The sequence below is a fragment of the Panthera leo genome, chromosome D3 (assembly GCF_018350215.1).
Source record: "Panthera leo isolate Ple1 chromosome D3, P.leo_Ple1_pat1.1, whole genome shotgun sequence".
NCBI classification, from domain to species: domain Eukaryota; kingdom Metazoa; phylum Chordata; class Mammalia; order Carnivora; family Felidae; genus Panthera; species Panthera leo.
In genome coordinates this window covers 91,786,301-91,805,906 of record NC_056690.1, presented here as the reverse complement: position 1 = coordinate 91,805,906, position 19,606 = coordinate 91,786,301, and the positions used below count along the sequence as shown (strand labels likewise).

The 19,606-nt window shown below is 47.6% G+C and overlaps 1 protein-coding gene and 1 non-coding gene across 4 annotated transcripts in view; both read right to left on the bottom strand.

The window, feature by feature from the left end:
* Positions 1-12,730, bottom strand: part of ZNF236 (zinc finger protein 236) — a 106,599-nt gene extending 93,869 nt beyond the window's left edge. Inside the window, exon 1 of one of the 3 annotated variants that reach the window (XM_042911193.1) lies at positions 12,609-12,730. In XM_042911193.1, the coding sequence (XP_042767127.1) occupies positions 12,609-12,663 (55 nt within the window). In that variant the 5' untranslated portion in view covers positions 12,664-12,730. Of the gene's footprint in view, positions 1-1,723; positions 1,825-11,571; positions 11,770-12,608 lie in introns of those variants that run through there. The other 2 variants (XM_042911194.1, XM_042911195.1) reach the window with 2 other exon arrangements.
* A 5,792-nt stretch (positions 12,731-18,522) lies between these two features.
* LOC122204349 lies at positions 18,523-18,626 on the bottom strand. Its single transcript, XR_006195633.1, has one exon. It is a non-coding gene; the product is annotated as a U6 spliceosomal RNA (small nuclear RNA).
* Positions 18,627-19,606: the final 980 nt, after the last annotated feature.

Below are 19,606 nucleotides of genomic sequence, written 5' to 3'. Positions count from 1 at the left end.
GCTCTGCTTTGGGGGCACAGGCTTTGCACACGTCATTTCTCTGCACTGAGAAAGTACGAAGCCTTCCTCCCAGGGCGAGGTGGGCTCTATCATGCACACTGTTCTTTCCGGACAGCGTCCCGGGCCTTACAAAGAACTCTTTCGCCTATCACCTCTTCAAGTTCATTCAAATTTCCAATTTCCGGTCCACAGAGTACGTGTTGTTCAGAAAGAAGCCCATGAAACAAATGTATCCTTAGGATGAGCTTAGGAGGTCCACAAACCCTGTGAAACCCACACGTCCACGCACTTCCCATTGTGCTGGGGGAGAGGTAGCATGTCCGCAGCCACAGAGGCCACCAGATTGTTTAAGGGGCCATGGATCTAAGTAAGGCGTGATCACACGAACGGTCCGCCCTCCTGGGGACAGCTGCATTGTTAAGAAGCGGCCCGAGGAACGTCACGTGACACTCGGGCAGCACACGTTCCTGATGCTGTCCAAATCAGGTCGGTGTCCTCTGTACCCGACTCCACACACGCAGAGTAAGCACAGAGCCACCTGCATCCAGCAGGGCCCAAATCTAAGAGTTCACTCAGGCCAGGATTTTTCAAGTACGCCTTTCTGCCCATCCCCGCCCCCAGAGGCAGGGGATGATCACTCTGAGATCAGTTTACCCAGTCACCTAACACACAGGCACGAACACATTCTCTTCAACTGTCCACCCTTCCTGACTCCAAGGACACAAATTCACCACCAAATTTAAACAAACACTGACTGTACAAAGATCAGAAATTGAGCAGGGGCGTCTGGGTGGCTCAGTCAGTTAAGAGTCAGACTCTTGAACTCAGCTCAGGTCAAGATCTCAGGGTCTGTGAGATCGAGCCCTGTGTCAGGCTCTACGCAGAGGTGGAGCCTGCTTGGGATCCTCTCCCCCCCCCACGCCCCCGAAAAATAAATAAACTTTAAAAAAAATTGTTTGAGCAGCTTTGTTTTCCTCGAAAAAAATGTGAACACTAGTTTCAGAATCATTTAACTCCACACGGAGATTCTCAAGAGTATATAGTAACTGACCAGCCCCAAAACAATAAAGCCTCAGAGTCGCTCAGATGAAATGAGACAGATAACGCCTCCTGGCACTACGAGGACAAGCCTGCCAATGACTGAGGGGCACAGCCACCTCTAATGCTGTCCTTCCGCTCCACGGCCCTCCACGGCCCTCCACAACCACACTGCTCCACAGCTGTATGCAGGCCTGCTCTGTAAGGACCTGGGACAGGACGAGCTCTCTTACGAACTGGTCCTCTTCCCAGACCGGGCATGGCAGCTCAGCCCAGTCAGCTAAATCTTAATGGCAAAGGTCTGCTCCTTATCTCCAATTAAGGGAGGAGGGGCAGAGAGGAAGACACAGAATCAGAAGCAGGCTCCGGGCTGTGAGCTGTCAGCACAGAGCCCGAAGTGGGGCTCAAACCCATAAGCCACAAGATCATGACCCGAGCTGAAGTTGGACGCTTAACCGACTCAGCCACCAGGCCCCCCTCTTTTTTTTTTTTCAAAGATCTTATTTTTAAGTAATCCCTACACCCAATGTGGACCTCGAACTCACAACCCAGAGATCAAGAGCTCTGTGCTCCTCTTCCTGGGCCAGTCCGGTGCCCCTCTAAGTTGATGTCTTCTACAAAATGCCTGTCTGTGACATGAGAGTTCCACAAAATCTATTACATTTATAGCATTCCACTGACCTACCTCAAATCTGCATCTCCTGACTGAAATTCTCAAGCACCGTGCATTGATGACCTCGGCTATCCATAAATCCTGCTGAGGCATTCTCAGTATTAAATATCGGATATCAGTATCGATAATTATTATTAATCGATATAATTATAATTATATATTACATAGTGTGCATACTAATTATGTAATTATAATTATATAATCAATATTAAAATGAGATACACCAGTTTCAGTTTCTAGACTGAACTAACCCCTAAACTTTGTATCTCTTTTCATGTTTTTGAATAAAAACCTTCCAAAATATCATTGACCTATCTTCTGCGATAGGTCCGTCTTCCAACACCCCGCCCTGTCCCCAGGAACCCAGCTCTCTACCCACGTGACCTCTGCCCCCTGACCCCAGCTGCCTTCTGAGGCTGCCCCGTGGGCCCCGGGGAGTCTGACAGCCACCACCCTGCTTCATGCGGGGGCCACTTCCCTACCATTCTCTCCTTTCTCTTACCGCTTCCTACTTGCTCCTGTTCTCGGATTCCTGCTGCTCCCCCCACACGGGCCAGCATTCGGGCAGGAGCGGTTCAGGGGCAAGCATGGGGGGGTCTGGGCCCATGAGCCTATCTAGGTCATCACGGTGTCTCCAAAGCCTGGCTCAAGCCTGGCACGTCCTGAGCGCCCAGCGAGTATTTGCTAAGTAGTCGGAGATAAGATGAAAGTTATGACTCTTTCGGTCTCTCCTCGGTTGTCTGAAGCTCCCAAGACCAACATACCTAATCTCCACTTTCAGCCTGACTCACGCCTCAAAATGACCTAAGTTACACTCGGTACTTCTCCAGCTTGTTGCGTACCCACCAACCATTCTGACTTTGCGCACATGTTCTCTAGCCATGTGGTTGTTCCAGGAGCCATTATCTTCTCCCTAGAATCTTTCAAAAAACCCAGTGCTCCGGTCAACAGCTCCAGCCACAAGCACCCGCTTTCCTCTCAGAAGGAACAAGCATCTGTCAACTCAGGAGTGCCCGCACCGAGAGAGGCGAGTACTGTCAGGGAAGATTCTGGCACTGTTTGAATCTGACCTCTATCATCTATTCAAATGTATCTACTATTAAGTAAATATTCATTTGGAAATGGAAGGTAATTCTCAAAATGTAGTCGATGAAAAAAGCAGTATGTTCGCGGTGCTATTACTGCTTTAATAAAGGGACGATGGGGCAGAGATTTACCGTGCGTTTGCTTGTATGTGCACACGATATCCTTGAGAAACTACAGAAAAAAATAACAGCATTGGTGACCTGTAAAAATGGCAACTACGTGAGTGGGACGAGGGCTGGGAAAGGGACTTCCATTTTTTAAAATTCCAAACCATTAGAATGTATTACCGGTTCAAAAAGAATTAAAAAGTAAGAGATAAAATTTACTCTGGGGGAATGGTGAGTTATACAGTCCATACCTTGGCTGCATAACTAAGGAAACAAAGACCCCAGAGAAATTTAGCTACTTGGTCAAAATCACACAATAAGCCAGGGCAGAAGTGGGAGTGACTTTCAGTCCTAGAATCGGGCTTCCCTGCCTCTTAAGGTCCTGATTTCTGAGACAAGACCCCAAATTCAACATTATGCCTACTGTGAAAACAGCAGATGAACTGGGATTCTATCAACAGTACTTTATGTCAGTTATCAGCCCAAGACTGCTTGTGTTCTTTCCGTATAAAATAGATTCAACGGACCGTCAAGCCAAAGCACTGGTCAAAACCATGAGGAGTTTTGGGATGCCTGGGTGGCTCAGTTGGTTGGGTGTCCGACTTCAGCTTAGGTCATGATTTCATGGCTGGTGAGTTCGAGCCCCATGTCAGGCTCTGTGCTGACAGCTTGGAGCCTGGAGTCTGCTTCAGATTCTATGTCTCCCTCTCTCTCTGCTCCTCCCCCACTCATGCTCTGTCTCTCTCTCTCTCTAAAAAATAAACAAACATTAAAAAAAAAAAAACAACCATGAGGAGTTTCAATGAGAATCAGAGTCAGAAACACTGGCACTGGTTTCATGATACATGATATGAAACATATCTGTGGCACAGAGTTAAAGATAAATACTTGGTCAGAAACTCATTACATGATCCCTAACAGGGTCAGGCCGCTCATATTCCCACGGTAAAGTTCACCTTTACCCAGGAGCACTTTCAATGCCCGTCAGTAGGTACCTGGTCCCCTTTCATGACTCAGATTACATTTTCTCTGCTTTTAAAAGGAGTATCAAATCCTCTTTCAAATATTTGCTTTTATTACCTGTAAATTTTGATTTCTAAAGAAAGACTTTAAACTCAGGTGGCTGTATATTTAGACACCACACGTTATCCAAATTTAACAAAACTACAGTGCATTAAAATTACAACAAAATAAAGCCTCCAGGATCTAAAGCCCCACCAGCTAGCTAAAACATATCTAGGCCCAAGGTCTAAAAGTAACAGGGCCTTTTTGAGACTGATCTGAGTGTTACTGCTGAGAATAACCTCCTTAGACGATGCACAAAACTAATTTTCCATATGTGACAGAATCATTTCTTATTGATGTATTCGCTGCCAACGCTGTTTCTCATCTCTGCGAACGTACGGTTCATGTCAGCACTGCGACAACAATCGGGTAGAGCTGAATGAAGACTGCCACAGAAAACTGTGCGTGGCCCCGTCCGAGAGCCTGTCCCGATTTCCAATGACGTATGTATGTGTAGGACATGCTATTTTTAACGTACCTATCTTTAAAAACGGGTAACTATAGCTTAAAAGTTTGGGTCGTGGGTCACAGATTAGAGAGATGGTGATGAAAACAGGCCTAGCGGTCATGAGACTTCTGAGTGTCCGTCCTGCCAAGTGGTCAGTAAGGTCTCCGCAAACCAGATAATCCGTCGCTTGGCTCAATTCTTCCTCCAAAGATGAGGCTGGTTTCCTTACAGGGAACTTACAGGGTGGTTGTGGAAATCCAAGTCATAACAAATAGGAAACAAAAAATACTTCTCCAGAAAAGCAAAATGCACATCTACTAGGAAGGCCAGAATTAAAAAGACAGACGAAAACAAGGATTGATGAAATATGAAGCAACTGGAAATCGCATGTACCATGAGAAAGAGTTAAAATCACTACAATCACTCAAAAACCATCTGGCAGCATTGACCAAAGCTGAACGCACATAAACCCTGAACCCGGCAATTCAGCTCCCAGGTATAGCCCCACGGAAACCTGCACATACGCGGATCAAAAACATGTTTAGGGGCACGTGGGTGGCTCAGTCGGTTGAGCATCTAACTGATTTCAGCTCAGGTCACGATCTCATGGTCCTGAGATCGAGCCCCGCACTGGGCTCCGCTCTGGGTGTGGAGTCTGCTTAAAATTCTCTCTCCCTTTGCCCCTCTCCCACACGTGCTCTCCCTCTCTTAAAAAAAAATCAAACCACATGTTTAAAAATGCTTACAGAAGCACTACTATGACAGCCGGCAGCTAAAAACAATGCAAATGCCCTTAAATAGTAGACGAAGAACTGTCAATCTACAGGTGAGAAGTAGAACAATGAAGCATCTAGATGGAACACCTAAGGAAAGGTCTCCATGATCTTACGACTGTCAAAAATTCCCTACACAGGTCCCAAAAGTACTAAACGTGAAAGAACTGATGTTAGACAATATTAAGATTGGGAATTTCTTTCATGGAAAGATATCCTCAGAAGAGTGAAGGGCAAAGTAAAAGAACTCCTCCACGGTATATACAAAGAACTCCTATAAATCAATAATGAAAAGACACACAACTCTTCACCAAAAATATACAGATGTCAAGCAAGCATACAAAAAGATGGTTTACACTGTATCTCAGAAGGGAACTGCGAGTTCAAACAATGACACACCACCGTACACCTAGGAGAAGGACTAAAGTCTAAAAAACTCAATACCAAACGCTAACGAGGATGTGAAGCAACAGAAACTCCCATTCTCTGCTGATGAGAATGCACAATGGCACAGCCACTTGGGAAGAGGGCGGCGATGTCTTACAGAGCGAAACACAGTCTCCCCACACCATCCAGCACAGTGTTTACCCACACGAGCTGGAAACTTATGTCCGCACAAAAAACCCGGCACACAAACGTTTATAGCAAGTCGCAACTGCCCAAAACCGGAAGCAACCAAGATACCCTTCAAAATGTAAATAAATGGACTGTGGCACATCCAGACAATGGGATATTATTCAACAATAAAAAGAAATGAGCTGTCAAGCCATGAAGAGATGTGAGGGAATCTTAATTGCGTATCGCTTAGTGAAAGAGGGCAGTCCGAAGCTCTGTATGGTATGATTCCCACTTGAGAGCAGGCAGAACTATGGAGACAGTGAACCCTAATGTAAACTAGGGACTTTACTACAAAATTGATCCATTGTTACAAATATAACACTATCACAAGATGAGAATAAGAGGGGAAATCCTGGGGGGGGGGGGGGGGGCGGGGAGGGGGATGATAAGAAGTATAGAGGAACTAGGTACTCTCTGCTCAATTTAACGTAAGCCTGAAACTGCTATAAAAAGCAAAGTCTATTAACTAAAAATACATAAATAAGATATCCAACCCAGGAGGAAAGTGGGAAAAGACTTAAACAGGAGCCTCACAAGAGAAAACAAACGGCTAATGAACATAAAGTCCTCATTAGCACCGAAGCGCAAGTTAGAAGTCAAGATTAACACTACACAGACCGGAATAGCTAAGATCTTAAAAGGACAGCGCAGACGGGACTCTCGGACACTGCCGGTGGGAGATTAAACTAGCACAGTCACTAGACAACTGTTCGGCAGTGTCTGCTGGGACCCAGAAACGCATACAAGTTCACAGCAGCGCTGACCTGTAATAGCCCCAAAGTGGAAACCATCCAAGCACCCAGAGCAGAAAGGACAAACTGACAGTGTGTTACACAGTGGAATAATATACAACCATGTGAATGAACCTATCTCTGCCAAACAATAGCAGGGAGGGGCACCTGGGTGGCTCAGTGAGTTGAACGTCAAGACTCTTGATTTTGCCTCAGGTCCCGATCTCAGGTTTCATGAGCTCCAGCCCCCAGCAGGGCTCTGTGCTGACAGCGCAGAGCCCGCTGGGGATTCTCTCTCTCCCTCTCTGCCCCTCCCCACTTGCTCTTTCTCTCAAAATAAATACATAAAAGCATTAAAAAATAAAACCCATAAACGAGAACAGGGATGATCTCACAAAAGCAAACACTGAATGAATGAAGCCAGAAACAAAAGGGTACATACTGTGAATCCAACTTAGTTTGAAAGCAAGTCGAACTAACCTGAGGTATCAGAAGAGGACAGTGGGGCGGAGAGGGAGGTGGTAGTAACTGGGAGGAACAAAAGGAACTTTTAAGATACCACCGATGTTGTGCCTACGTGAAGTTCTTCACTTTAAAATCCGCACACCTCCTGTATAGATGTTCTGTTTGATTAACATCATTACCAAAATACGATAATAAGGCTTTCAAAAACATACAGGTCTGGCTTCTCTTGAAAAATCACAAGCCACGGCGATAACTGGACGGAGCAGAGCAGGAACCCGCCCCCGTGGACAGAACAGGACCCCCACACTTCTCTGAAACCCCCAGAAGCACTGGCACCTGTTACCTTCCCCTGCTCTGCTAGCCTCTGTGGCTGACTCCCGTATTCAGAATTCAGACCCCCGTTGGTGCTGCTTATTAGGTAAAGTATTCGAATCCACTAAAGCAACAGTTTTCCCGCTCTGCTGAGAGGAATTTGGGGGGATGGCACCCTAGAGGGCCATCTCGGAAACCCTCAGTCTCACGCCTTTCAACCTGCACAGCCCTGCCACAGATCAATGGTTTTCAGCCTTGGCCACACAGCAGAATCACCCGGGTTCCACCTCACCGGTTTGGAAGTAACTGGACTCAAGGCCCGGTCATCGGGATTTTTTAAATCTCCTCAGGTAATTTCATCAACGTTTCGCCAAGGATGAAAACCACCCCTTGAGACCTTGCTGTATTATTTCACGGAAGAAAGTTCTAACACTAAAAGTAGTTTGAAAAACAGTTGGGCGCAGAGACACAGTCTTTGTATACAGAGAAAATATAAAGACCTTGATATATGATAACGATTATTTTAAAAAGCACTGAATTGATTTTATCTAATGAAGAATTATGGTGTAGTACAGTTTTCCCAGGCTGTATTTGTGTCAGAGACCAAGATTTTTTTTTAAATTCATCCTTATAATGAAATATTTTTCCTTTATTGTGAAAAGACCAAGATTTTGAACTCATGTTAACTCACTACTTGTTTCCAGGATAGTAAAATCTTTAAATTTTGTGTTGCCTAATACACTTTCCTCAAAATACTAAAAACTCCAAGTTTCTGCCTACCTAAAAAGTTCAACTACAGAGAGTGAAGGGTACTCCTTTATCAAAAAATCTTTTCGGGGCGCCTGGGTGGCACAGTCGGTTGGGCATCCGACTTCAGCTCAGGTCATGATCTCACAGTCCGTGAGTTCGAGCCCCATGTCAGGATCTGTGCTGACAGCTCAGAGCCCGGAGCCTGCTTCCGATTCTGTGTCTCCCTCTCTCTCTGCCCCTCCCCTGCTCATGCTCTGTCTCTCTCTGTCTCAAAATAAATTAAAAATATATATATTTTCATCCTTGGACACCTGATATTGTCAGAAAGTTCTTCTTCGAAGCAGAATCTGTCTCCCCTTAACTGTTACCGCCAGGAGTACCTAGTTCCACCCGCTGAAGCAGAGGATTCACCTCTAAATCTGAGGGCACGGGGCCTCCTGCCGTCTCGCACACAAAATCCTACTGCTGAGCCCTTCCCACTAGCCCGGTGCCCTTGGAGGGGACAGCAGCTTCCTGAACGCGCGTAATAAAATCTGGAGTGGCCTGAAGTGATCATCTGAGCAACAGAGGACTTGTGGATCCATTTGGCTCAAGCTCCGTCTCAGCTCTCAGCTCTGGAAATGAAGCGTTACAAATATTCCTCCGACAGAAAACAGAAAGTGAGCAGGAGGCCGACCAGAGGTACAGCCCGGGAGAAAAAGCGCGTACCGGCGCACTGGAAAAAACAAACGGAGGCCAGACAAGGTCCCAAAACGTGGCTTCCATCAAGGTCACTACTGCTTAGTAAAACTACAGCGTGTGGAGGAAGCACTCCTGTCTCACCCAGCTTTACTCGCCCAGGAGAGTGCCAGGCGCCAAGCAAGGGCTCGACAAACACGCCCCTCAGCTGGGAGCCCAGGCTTACTCACCACGGGGTCCCCCTCCCCGGCAGCTGGTGTCCTGCAAGATCCCCGGCGGGTGCCAGAAACCACAGAGGGCATGGAACCCTGCACATCGGGTCTTTTCCTACGCTTACACACCTACCACAAAGTTGAGCACACACTGCGCACAGTACGAGATCACCAAGAACTAATAACCGAGTAGACACCTGTGACGACATTCTACAGAAGCCGTGTGCTTGGGGTCGCCCTCTCTCTTACTGTGCTGCACCCGCCCTTCTGGCGAGGACAGATGATACAGTCCCCGCGTGACCAGATGAAGGGAGGTGAGTGACCTCAGGCCTGTGAGGCAGGGGGACACGGCATGGGGCCACCGTGACCTCCTGAGGACAGGCCACAAAGAGGATCACGTGCTTCGGCCCACGGGCCCGAACAGATGGAAATGGAAACTGCGGAGAAGGGTGGACCACTGCACTCGTCCTGAGCCAATTACTTCCAGAAAGGTCTGTCAGCGGGCCTACCCCCACCGCCTCTTGAGGTTTCCATACTGACAGCATCCTCTCCGGGAACCCCGCACTTCCAGCGTCCGTTACCTGCCACCCGAAGCAGAGTCCCCACCGTCGCAGGACGCAGGGTCCTGAGGGGCCAGGGCAGAGATGACCTCTCTGCTGTCGAACTTTGCAACCCAGCCCCTACACGGCGACAGGCAGTGCTTTAAAACGCTTTAAATAAACTAACCCATGTGTAGGGCTTTAGGTTTATCAAGGTGGAACAATACGACGCACCGTCTGGTCAAACGTAGGTTCAAATCTCAACTGTGCTGACTAGGCGGGGAAACCTTCCAAATCCCTTCACCTCTCTGAGCTGCCTTTCCCCGCCTGTAAAAATCCCCACCGATCTTCCACATTTTCTTGGGAATAAAATTCATAACGGTAACACAGAAAACAAGGTAATTTCAGGCAATGAGAGGTACCGTTAACAGAGTGAGTGACAGAGCAACAGTCCTCAAACATTTTGATCTGGGGATCTTCTCACGTTCTTAAATATTACTGAGGCCTCTGAAGACCTTAAGTTTATATAGACTACATCATTATTCGCCCTACTCAAACTGAGCACTGTTTAAAATAGCTCTTCAATTAAAAGCAAACATCTGGCGTATGTTAATGCAAATACATATTTTTATGAAAAGTATATTCTCAAAAAAAAAAAAAAACAGTGAAAAGAGTTTTCACTTTTAGAAATCGTTTTAATGTCTGACACAACAAGCGGATCCTCCTATCTGCTTCTGCATTCTCTCTGTTGCCATCAATGTGTTGTGTTTCATTTTCCTGCAAATTATTTTACTTTGCTAGATTGAGTATGCTGTTTTGAGTGAAATACACCACTGTCTTGATTCATGCAAAGGCGTCAGCAATTTTACTCCTAATCGTTTTTGTACCATTAGGGCAAATGTTAACCAAGTGGAGAAACCAAACAGTATCGCTGTGAAAAGATTTACCTTGCAGACCCCTGAAAGTGCCTCCGGGAACTCCAGGGGTCCACAAACCACACTTTGAGAACCACTGTGGTAGAAAAAGACTGGCGCAAAGTGAAGTTATTTGCAGGCAGGTTTGAGGAAGGCCTTTTTTAGGAAGCTGACGCCCTGAGACCTAAGGGAGGAGTCAGAGGAGGCGGATTCTCAGAATATCTGCGAGGAACACGAAGAATTGAATGCTCCAGCAAGGAAAGAGGGAAAGGAGCCCTAGACAAAGGCCAGATCAATTAGGATCCTGCAGGAATGTAGATTTTACTTCAAGAGAAATCCTTTGAGGAGTTTTAATCAGGGTGTGGCCCTTTGATGTACCTTTAAAGAGCCCCTCCACGGACAGGTGATGGGCCTAGGCTGGGGCCAGACTACTTGGGACTCAAGTCCACCTGGAGACAAGGGGGCTGGGGAGCCAAGGACACTGGCGATAGAAGAGGTGGGGCTCACTGCAAACACATTTTTGAGGAAGAGGCCACAAGACTTCATTATGAACCGTCTTCAGGAATAAGAGAAGGAGTATTATTCTTAAGTTCGGGGCTTGAAAACCCAAGTGACCGGTGATGCCATTCAGGAAGATGGGAAAGATGGGGGGGGATTAGGTTCCCAGCCCTCCGTCAAGGCCAATTTTACATTCTCCATCCTAAGCCTTCTTTAGAGCACCTGAGAGGCACTGCACCTTCTATTATTTTTGGCAGCGGGCACATTAACAAAAGTACAAACACTAGACGAAATGAGGCCAAAGCCAAAGCAGTGAGGTCTTTGAGAACTCCTTGCGGAAGCCAAGAGCCACTAATCAAGATTCTGAGCAGTTACTGCCCAACTACAAATCTGCAAACCTGCACGGTTCCCCCGCCAGCGGCCCACTAAGCTCCCTAAGAGCTGTCCGAGGCGTGCGGATTCGTGCTCAAATTCACACGCGCTCCTGTCCTAACGTCTCCTTCATTCACCCGTCTGTTAACTTGATCGGTGATGAGACCAGTAAGAGCGTCTGGTCGGTACGTCCCGTCAGTAAGTCTACACCGCTGGCTGGTCTCGACCTCTCTCCCTAAATGCGACGAAGGGCACAGTTAAACACTATCCACCTGCAGTTTCCAGAACTGACCTTTCTCCGTTCTGAAAGCCAGTGCGTGTGCGCGCCGCCTGGCACCAGCCCTTGAGTGAGTCCCCGTTTACTCCTCCTCCGGGGAAGGGTAAGCCTGGGCCACCGGGCTCGGGGACCAGCCAGCGACAGGTACCAGCCCCGGGAGCGCGTTCCAAGTCCGCACAGCCGGATCCGGCGCCCACGCAGCCCCCTCTACGACCGCCCCGGCTCTGGTCCCCACCCCACCCCCGGATCCCCCAGTCCCCCGGGCCCCGCTGGTCCCCTCCCGGTCCCCCGGCCTCCAGGCCCCGGGGCCGGTCTACCCGGCCGTCCCCCAGGTCCGACCCTCCCCACCCCCACCCCCACCCCCACCCCCCCGGGGGCCGCGCGCCCGAGGGCCTCCCCAGGGCCTCCCCGCCGGGGCCGCGCAGCGAGCAAGCCCTCGACGCTCCGGGGCGGCCAGGCCGGCCGGGGCGCCGCTCCCTCAGGCCCGCGGGTAGGGCGGGCCCTGCCGCCCGCCCACGCTACGCGCGGCCTCGGAGATGGCGGCGGGGCCCGGCGTCCCCGCGACCCGCCCGGGGAGGGCGCCTCCCTCAGGAAGGCCGCCCGCCGCCCGGGAACGCCGGGCCGGGCTGGGCGGCGGGCGGGCCGGGGAGGCCGGATCCCCGCGGGCGGAGGACGGCGGGGGAGGAGGGCGGCCGGGGGAGGAGGGGGAGGGGGAGGGGGAGGGAGGAGGGCGGCGGCGGCGGCGGCGCGCACCTCGCCCCCGGCCCCCGCCGCCGCCGCCCGCCCGGCCCAGGAAAGTAGGCCCAGCCCGGCGGAGGGGCCCGCCGCGCCGCGCCGGTATCATTCCGCCCGCGCCCTGCGGCCCGCACTCGGGCGGCGGCGGCGGCGGGTGCGGCGGCGGGCGCGGCGGCGGCGGCGGGCCCCGGCCCCGCTCGCCGCCCCCGGCCCCGCCGCCCCCGGCCCCGGCCGCTCCCGGCGCCCTCCGCGCCGCATCCGGGGACTATATTCGCGCGGAGCGGCACAGCGCGGCCGGCCCGGACGAGGCCGCTTACCGGTGTCGCCGCGCGCCTTGCTCTCCTTGGGCTTCGGGGGGCGGCCCCGCGGCATCGTCGGCGGCGGCGGCGGCGGACCACCCCTCGGCCGCACACACACTCACACACATACACTCGGCGGAGCGCGCACGCGCGGGGACCGGCCGCGGGGACGCGGCGCGCGCCCGGCCGAGCGACGGAGGCGGGCGGAGCGGCCCGGGAGGGCGGGCGGCCGCCGAGCCCTGTCTGGGCGCCCGCGGGCCTCACGGGGGGAAGGCGCCCGAGGGAGCGAACGGGAGAGCTAGCACCGAGCCGACTTCGGCGGGTTCCATGGCCCGGCGGGCCGCGTTAGGGGCGTTGGGCGCGGGTGCGCGGTGGGGGCGGGGAGAGGCGCCGTGCGCATGCGCGTTCCGCCGTTCGGGCCTGGCGGGGCCGCGGTCGCCTGGCGGCCGCCGCCTCCGACGGCCGGCCTGGGGGGAGCGGGAGGGCCGCGGTCACCCTCGGTCACCTTGGGCCCCTATGGCCTGGCAGGGCGGGCCGCGGTCACTCTCGGTCGCCATCGGTCGCCCTCGGCCCTGGTCGGAGGGGAGCGGCATGTGGACGTCCTCCGTCACCCTGGGTCCCAGTGGCCGGCCTGGGGGGAACGGGAGGGCCGCGGTCACTCCCCGGGCCAGTGGCCTGAGGGGGGGGGGGGGGGTGGGCGACCGTGGTCCTCCTCGGTCCTGGTCCGAGGGGAGCGGGCTGTGGTCACCCTCGGTCACCCGCCGTCCCCACGTCTGGCCTGAGGGGGCGGGCATGGCAGTGTGTCAGGCCGAAGCCCGCAGCTGGGACGGCCGTCGGGAAAATCGGAAAGGTGGCCTTTGGACTGGCACAGGTGTTGAGAAAGCGCTTTCCCGGTGGAGGCGACACACAAGAAGGAAAAAGACCAGGGTCCTTGACGTGCCAGGTGCCCCGGACGTGTCCGTGTCCGTTTACGTGTGTCACTTAAGGCAGGGAACACCCGGCACGTCGTCCTGCGGGGTCTCGCGGGAAGGCCTCTGACACCCGCCCGCGGCACACGCTTCACGGCCGAACTTCGAACCCAGGCGGCTGGACCGGCGAAGACCGCCCCAGACGTCACCGATGTTCCTGTCGTCGGGTGTTAACGCATTAAAATGTACACTTTCAAAGGTGTTGGTCTTTTATTTCTGTTGTTGCTCATACCAGCTTCCACAGAATTCCGACACTAAGGGGACAACAAAGAGTGAGGTGACATGACGGCACAAGGAGCCAAAGAAAACTAAGCAGAGGATCCTATTTGAAAAGAAACAAGCACAGACAAGTTATCTAAGCAACATCAGCTGGCCAATGAGTGGAAATGGTACTGAATAACGTTCGATCCGCTGTTTTTAACGTTTCAGTGTTTTTCACAATCCTGCAAATACCATTTTACAGATGATACTGAGGTTCAGAAGGGTTAAGTCATTGGATCAAGAGAACCTAGCCTGTCAGCAAGCCCAAGGTGCAAACCAAATCTCACTGGTTCGTCCCATGTACACAGTTGCATCAAAGCAGAAATACGCCTAAGGTTAGACAAAGTAGGACAGTATTAACGTGTGTATCAGGGCTAGCATAGGTATAAGGCTGGGAAGATAGACTGGAAGCAGATCATAAGAATTTGTAAGTCAATTTGGATGATGACGATGTGTATAAATGTTTTGTTCCAAATATTTTGTTCCAAAGAAGACGTGAAGCACAGGAAAATACAAATGAGGAAATTGGGATGAAGGAAGAAAGGAGGAAACCAAAGGGAGTAAGTGCCTAAACTAATAAAGTCCAATGTACTTATAAAAGGAGACTAGGAGTTGAACTGCAGGTGTCTTAGCCCAAGAAATAGGCATGATTAGTTATAAGATTGTTACTTACCCATAAGAAAACAGCTGTATCCCTATCACCGTATCCCTATGTAGTTTCCTACGATTGTTTCTTTCCTTACCATCCGTATGCATACACAACATATCTGTAAACCAAGGCGATTTGACTTATTGTGATTTGGATGTCTTTTATTTCTTTTTCTTGCCTAATTGCTCTGGCTAGGACTTTCAGCACAATGTTGAGTACGACTGCTGAGAGCGGACACCCTTGTCCTATTCCTGATCTTAGAGGGAAAGCTTTGAACATTTCACCCTTGAGTATGAGGGTAGCTGTGGGTCTGTCATATACGACCTTTATTGTGCTAAGGTACATTCTTTCCATACCCAATTTGTTGAGAGCTTTTATTAGGAAAGGATGTCGAATTTTGTCAAGTTCTTTTTCTGTGTCTATTGACATGAACATGAATCTTTTATCCTATTAAAGTGATGTATCACATTAATTTGCATTGCTTTCCAAGGATAAATTACATTTTATCATGGTGTATAATTCTTTTAATGTGCTGAATTAAGTTTGCTGGTATTTCATTGAAAATTTTTGCATTTATATTCATCAGGGATATTGGCCTATAGTTTTGTTTTGTTTCGTTTTGATTTCTTGTAGTATCCTTACCTGGCTTTGGTATCAGGGTCCCCTGGCCTTCTAAAATAAGTTTGAGAGTATTCCCTCTCTGGTTTTTTGGAAGAGTTTGAGAAAGATTGGTGTTATTCTTTAATGTTTGGTAGAATTCACTGGTGAAACCATCTGTTACTGGGCTTTTCTTCGGTGGGAGATTTTTTGAGAGAGCAAGCAGGAGAGAGGCAGAGGGAGAGAGAGAGAATCCCAAGCAGATTCCACACCCAGCATGGAGCCAGACGCAGGGTTCAATCCCATAACCATGAGATCATGACCTCAGCCAAAATCAAGAGTCACTCAACTGACTGAGCCATCCAGGCACCCCACCTCTGGTGGGAGACTTTTTTTTTATTAGATTCAATCTCCTTACTCATTGGTCTGTTCAAATTTTCTATTTCTTCATGAGTCAGTCTTGGTAGGTTGTATGTAGGTTAGCTTCCTAGACTCATATTCCTAGATGTCTCAGAGGGTTCCATGGAAGGCTGCTCTTTTATTCCATCTCATTTCTAAATTGATACCTATAGAGACACAAAAAGGGGGACATAAAACCTATGCTCCCCAGAACCACCACACAAGGCACAGCTGGAGAATAGGACCAACAGCCTGGAAGACTCCTAGGTGCTCCTCCCTGAGGCTGCCCTCTTCCTACAGGTATCTGCTCCCCTGACACTGATAACCATCCCCTTGCCTTGATGATTGTACCGTCTTTTTAGATGGCTTTAAATTAATCTATTGGTCAGTTGGTCCAGCTTTTCAACTTTCAAAGTTTTTCCAAGTTCTTCTGTGGCTTGTATCTTTGTTCATATTGGGTTTGTGAGATTAATCGGTGCTGATACATACAGCTGGAGTTCATTTATTTTCACTGATGGACAGCATTTCATTGTAAGACTATGCCACAGTTTATTCATTCAATCCATTGTTGACAGACTTTTGGGTTATGTCAAGTTGTTTTTCTGTTGTTTTTGTGAACACACTGCTATGACTATTTTTGCACTTGCCTTCTGGTGTTGAGTTTTTTGTTTTGTTTTTTTTTTAACACTGGATGAAAAATATTTATTTTTTGCTTTCAATTTGTTCCATGTCAACTAAGTTTACTTCCCTCTACTTTCTTGCCTTTTCTGGACTGACATTTTTTTTTTCTCATTCTGCTTTTTCCCTTTTGCTAGTTTGAAAATTATATTCTCTATTCTGTTAAGGGTAACTTTAGAAACTTCAAGATGATACTTATGAAAGTAGAATGTTAATCAACACCTTTAGTCTTCTCCTAATTCATATACTATTGTTTTTTGGTGTTTCAATTCTACTCTAAAATGCAGAAGATATTATTGTTTTATTTGTCTCATTTGTGTAAATTACTTACATATATTCCAACTTTTTTGTCCTCTACATTCCTCCTTACACCTCCAGACTTCATCTCCTATCTCTGTTGGTATCATAGACACACTTCACAATTTCACTTAGTGAACACGGCTTAGCAACAAGCACTCTTACATTTTTTGTCTACCTGACAATGTCTTTATTTTGTCATCATTCTTTGAAGATACTCTTTCTGGTTAAGTAATTCTAGGTTGAACAATTCTTTTCTTTCAATCCACTGAAAATATTCCACTTTTAGCTTAGCTTCTGTTGTAATTGATGGAGAGTCAGTTATCAGTCTTCTTTCTTTTGCACGGCATTCCCCTCCCCCTCCCCACCACTGGAAACTTTTATGACCTTCTCTCAGCCATTGATGCCTTGCGTGTTCGTTAAGGTGTGCCTAAGTGTGAACTCTTTTCATTTATACATTCAGGGAGTCACTAGGAATTCTCAGGGATTATTTCTACAAAGATGGCCCTAGCTCCATTCTCTCTCTTTCTCTTGGAGTTCCAGCCAGACTTATGATAGGCCTTCTCATTTTATTCTCCATTTTTCTTAACTTTCCCTTCCTATTCTCTCTTTTTCTCTGTCCTCCACCTTGGATGAGTTTTTAATATTTCTTTGCAATTGACCAATTTTATCTTCTGCTATGTCAGTTAAACCTATCCATTGAGCTTGATAATTCAATTATGTTTCATCTTTTCTAATTTGGTTATTTTTCTAATCTACTTGGTAAGCTTTTCCAACTTTTTAATGACAAAATTATCAAACAAGCAAAACAGCTCGAAAATAGTATAATGAACTCCCATATACTGAACACTTAAGATTCAACAGTCTTAATATTTTTGCCATACTTGCTTTATCTATTTATTTTTCTATTGTCTTTCGTTTTTCTGGTGTGTGGTTTTTGTTTCCTGTTATTTTGTTTTTGCCAAGCTATTTGAAATAATCTGCAGATCACTTTACCCCTAACTGTGCCAGCATGACTCTCTTAAGAATTCATGCATTTCTGGGGTGCCTGGGTGGCTCAGTCAGTTAAGTGTCCGACTTCGGCTCAGGTCATGATCTCACGGTTTGTGAGTTCGAGCCCTGTGTCAGTTTCTGTGCTGACAGCTAGGAGCCTGGAGCCTGCTTCCGATTCTGTGTCTCCTTCTCTCTCTGCCCCTCCCCCACTTGTGCTCTGTCTCTCTCTATCAAAAATAAATAAATGTAAAAAAAATTTAAAAAAAAAGAATTCATGCATTTTCTTGCAGAGCAACAATATCATTACTATACGTAGGAAAAGTACCAATACTCTCCTAATATATTTACTATCCAGTCCAGATTCAAAGACTCCCAATTATTTCTAAGGTTTCTTATTTTCCCAGTCAGGATCCAAAAAGGGCTCATGTCTTAAATTCTTATTATGCCTCATTTTATTTTTAATAGCTTTGCTGAAATATAATTAACATACAATGAGCTGCACAAATTAAAGAGTAAAGTGTGATAAAACCTGACACATGTATACAAATGTGAAGTCATCAGTACAATCAAGATGTGAACATATCCTACCACCCAAACACTTCCTTGTTTCCCCATGCGCTCATCCCCTCCCTGATCCCCAATTCCCAGGCAACTACCGTTCTTTTTGTCACTGTAGTTGGATCACATTTTCTATAATTTTATATAAATGGAATCATACGATATGTATTCTTTTTACCTAACTTCTTTCACTCACAATAATTATTTTAAGATTTACCCGTGTATTGTAGGAATCAATAGTTCATTCCTTTTTATTGCTAAGTAGTATTTATTTCCTTTTTTTATTGATATAATTTACATATAACATATTCATTTCAGGTGTATAATATAATTATATGTAATTGTATATACTGCAAAATGATTCTGGTAAGTCTAGTTAACATCCATCACCACACAGAGTTACAATTTTTTCCTTGTAGTGAGAACTTTTAAGATCTACTCTCTTAGCAAATTTCAAATATACAATACATTGTTACCTATTAACTACAGTCACCAGGCTGTACATTATATTTTCAGTTCTTACTCGTTTTATAAAAATATGGAATGCTTCACAAATTTGAGTGTCCTGCTTGCACAGGGGCCATGCTAATTTTCTCTGAATCATTCCAATTTTTTTTTTATTCCAATTTTACTATACATGCTGCCGAAGAGGGCACTGAATAGTATCTCATTTTATGGATATACCACAGTTTCTCAATCCAGTTTCCACTGATGGGCGCTTGGGTTGTTTTCAGGTTTTGACAATGATAAACAGGAGCCAGACGAGGTGATAAAACGAGGCACCTTGTGCGGGACACTCAAGGAGGTGCTCCCTCTCAGATTTGTGCCCATGTTCCACTCTCCTCACCTTGTGCAACAAAACTGTTGTGAACATTTGCATTGAGTCTGGCCACAGGCCTATGTTTTCATTTTTCTTGGGTAAATACCTAGGAGCAGGATGGCAGTCATATGGTAGCTGTTTCTTCAACTTTTTTCAAGCCTCTAAACTGCTTCCCAAAGCAGTTATATCATCTGACGCCTCCACCAGCGACGCACGATCACTCACCAACACTTGGTGTGGTCAGCCTTCTGGATTTCAGTCTTTCTAGTGGATGTGCAATGGCATCTCACTGTGGCTTTTATTTGCCTTTCTCTAATAACTAATGGTACTGAGTATTCTTTTCAATCTGCTCATTTGCTATCCATGTATGGTCCTTGATGTAGTGTCTGTTCAAATTTTTGCCCATTTTTAATTGGGTTGTTTGTCACACCACTGAGATAAAGAGTTATTTGCGTATTCCGGATACAATCTCTCTTTCAGGTATATGTTTTGTAGTATTTTCTCCTAGCACGTGGCTTGCCTTTTCATTTCCGTTACAGTGTCTTTTGAATTGCATAAGTTTTTGCTTTTCTTGAAGTTCACATTATCAATTGTTCCATGCCTGTTGTGTCATTTCAAGGAAACTTTGCCAAACCCAAAGTCACTAGGATTTTCTGTGTTTTCTTTCAGAAGTTTTAGCTCTTATATTTAGGTCTTTCTTCATTATGAGTTGATTCCTATATAATGGTATGAGATAAGAGTTCAGTTTCATTGTTTTTCAACAAGTGATACACTTGTTCCAGCATTATTTGATTAA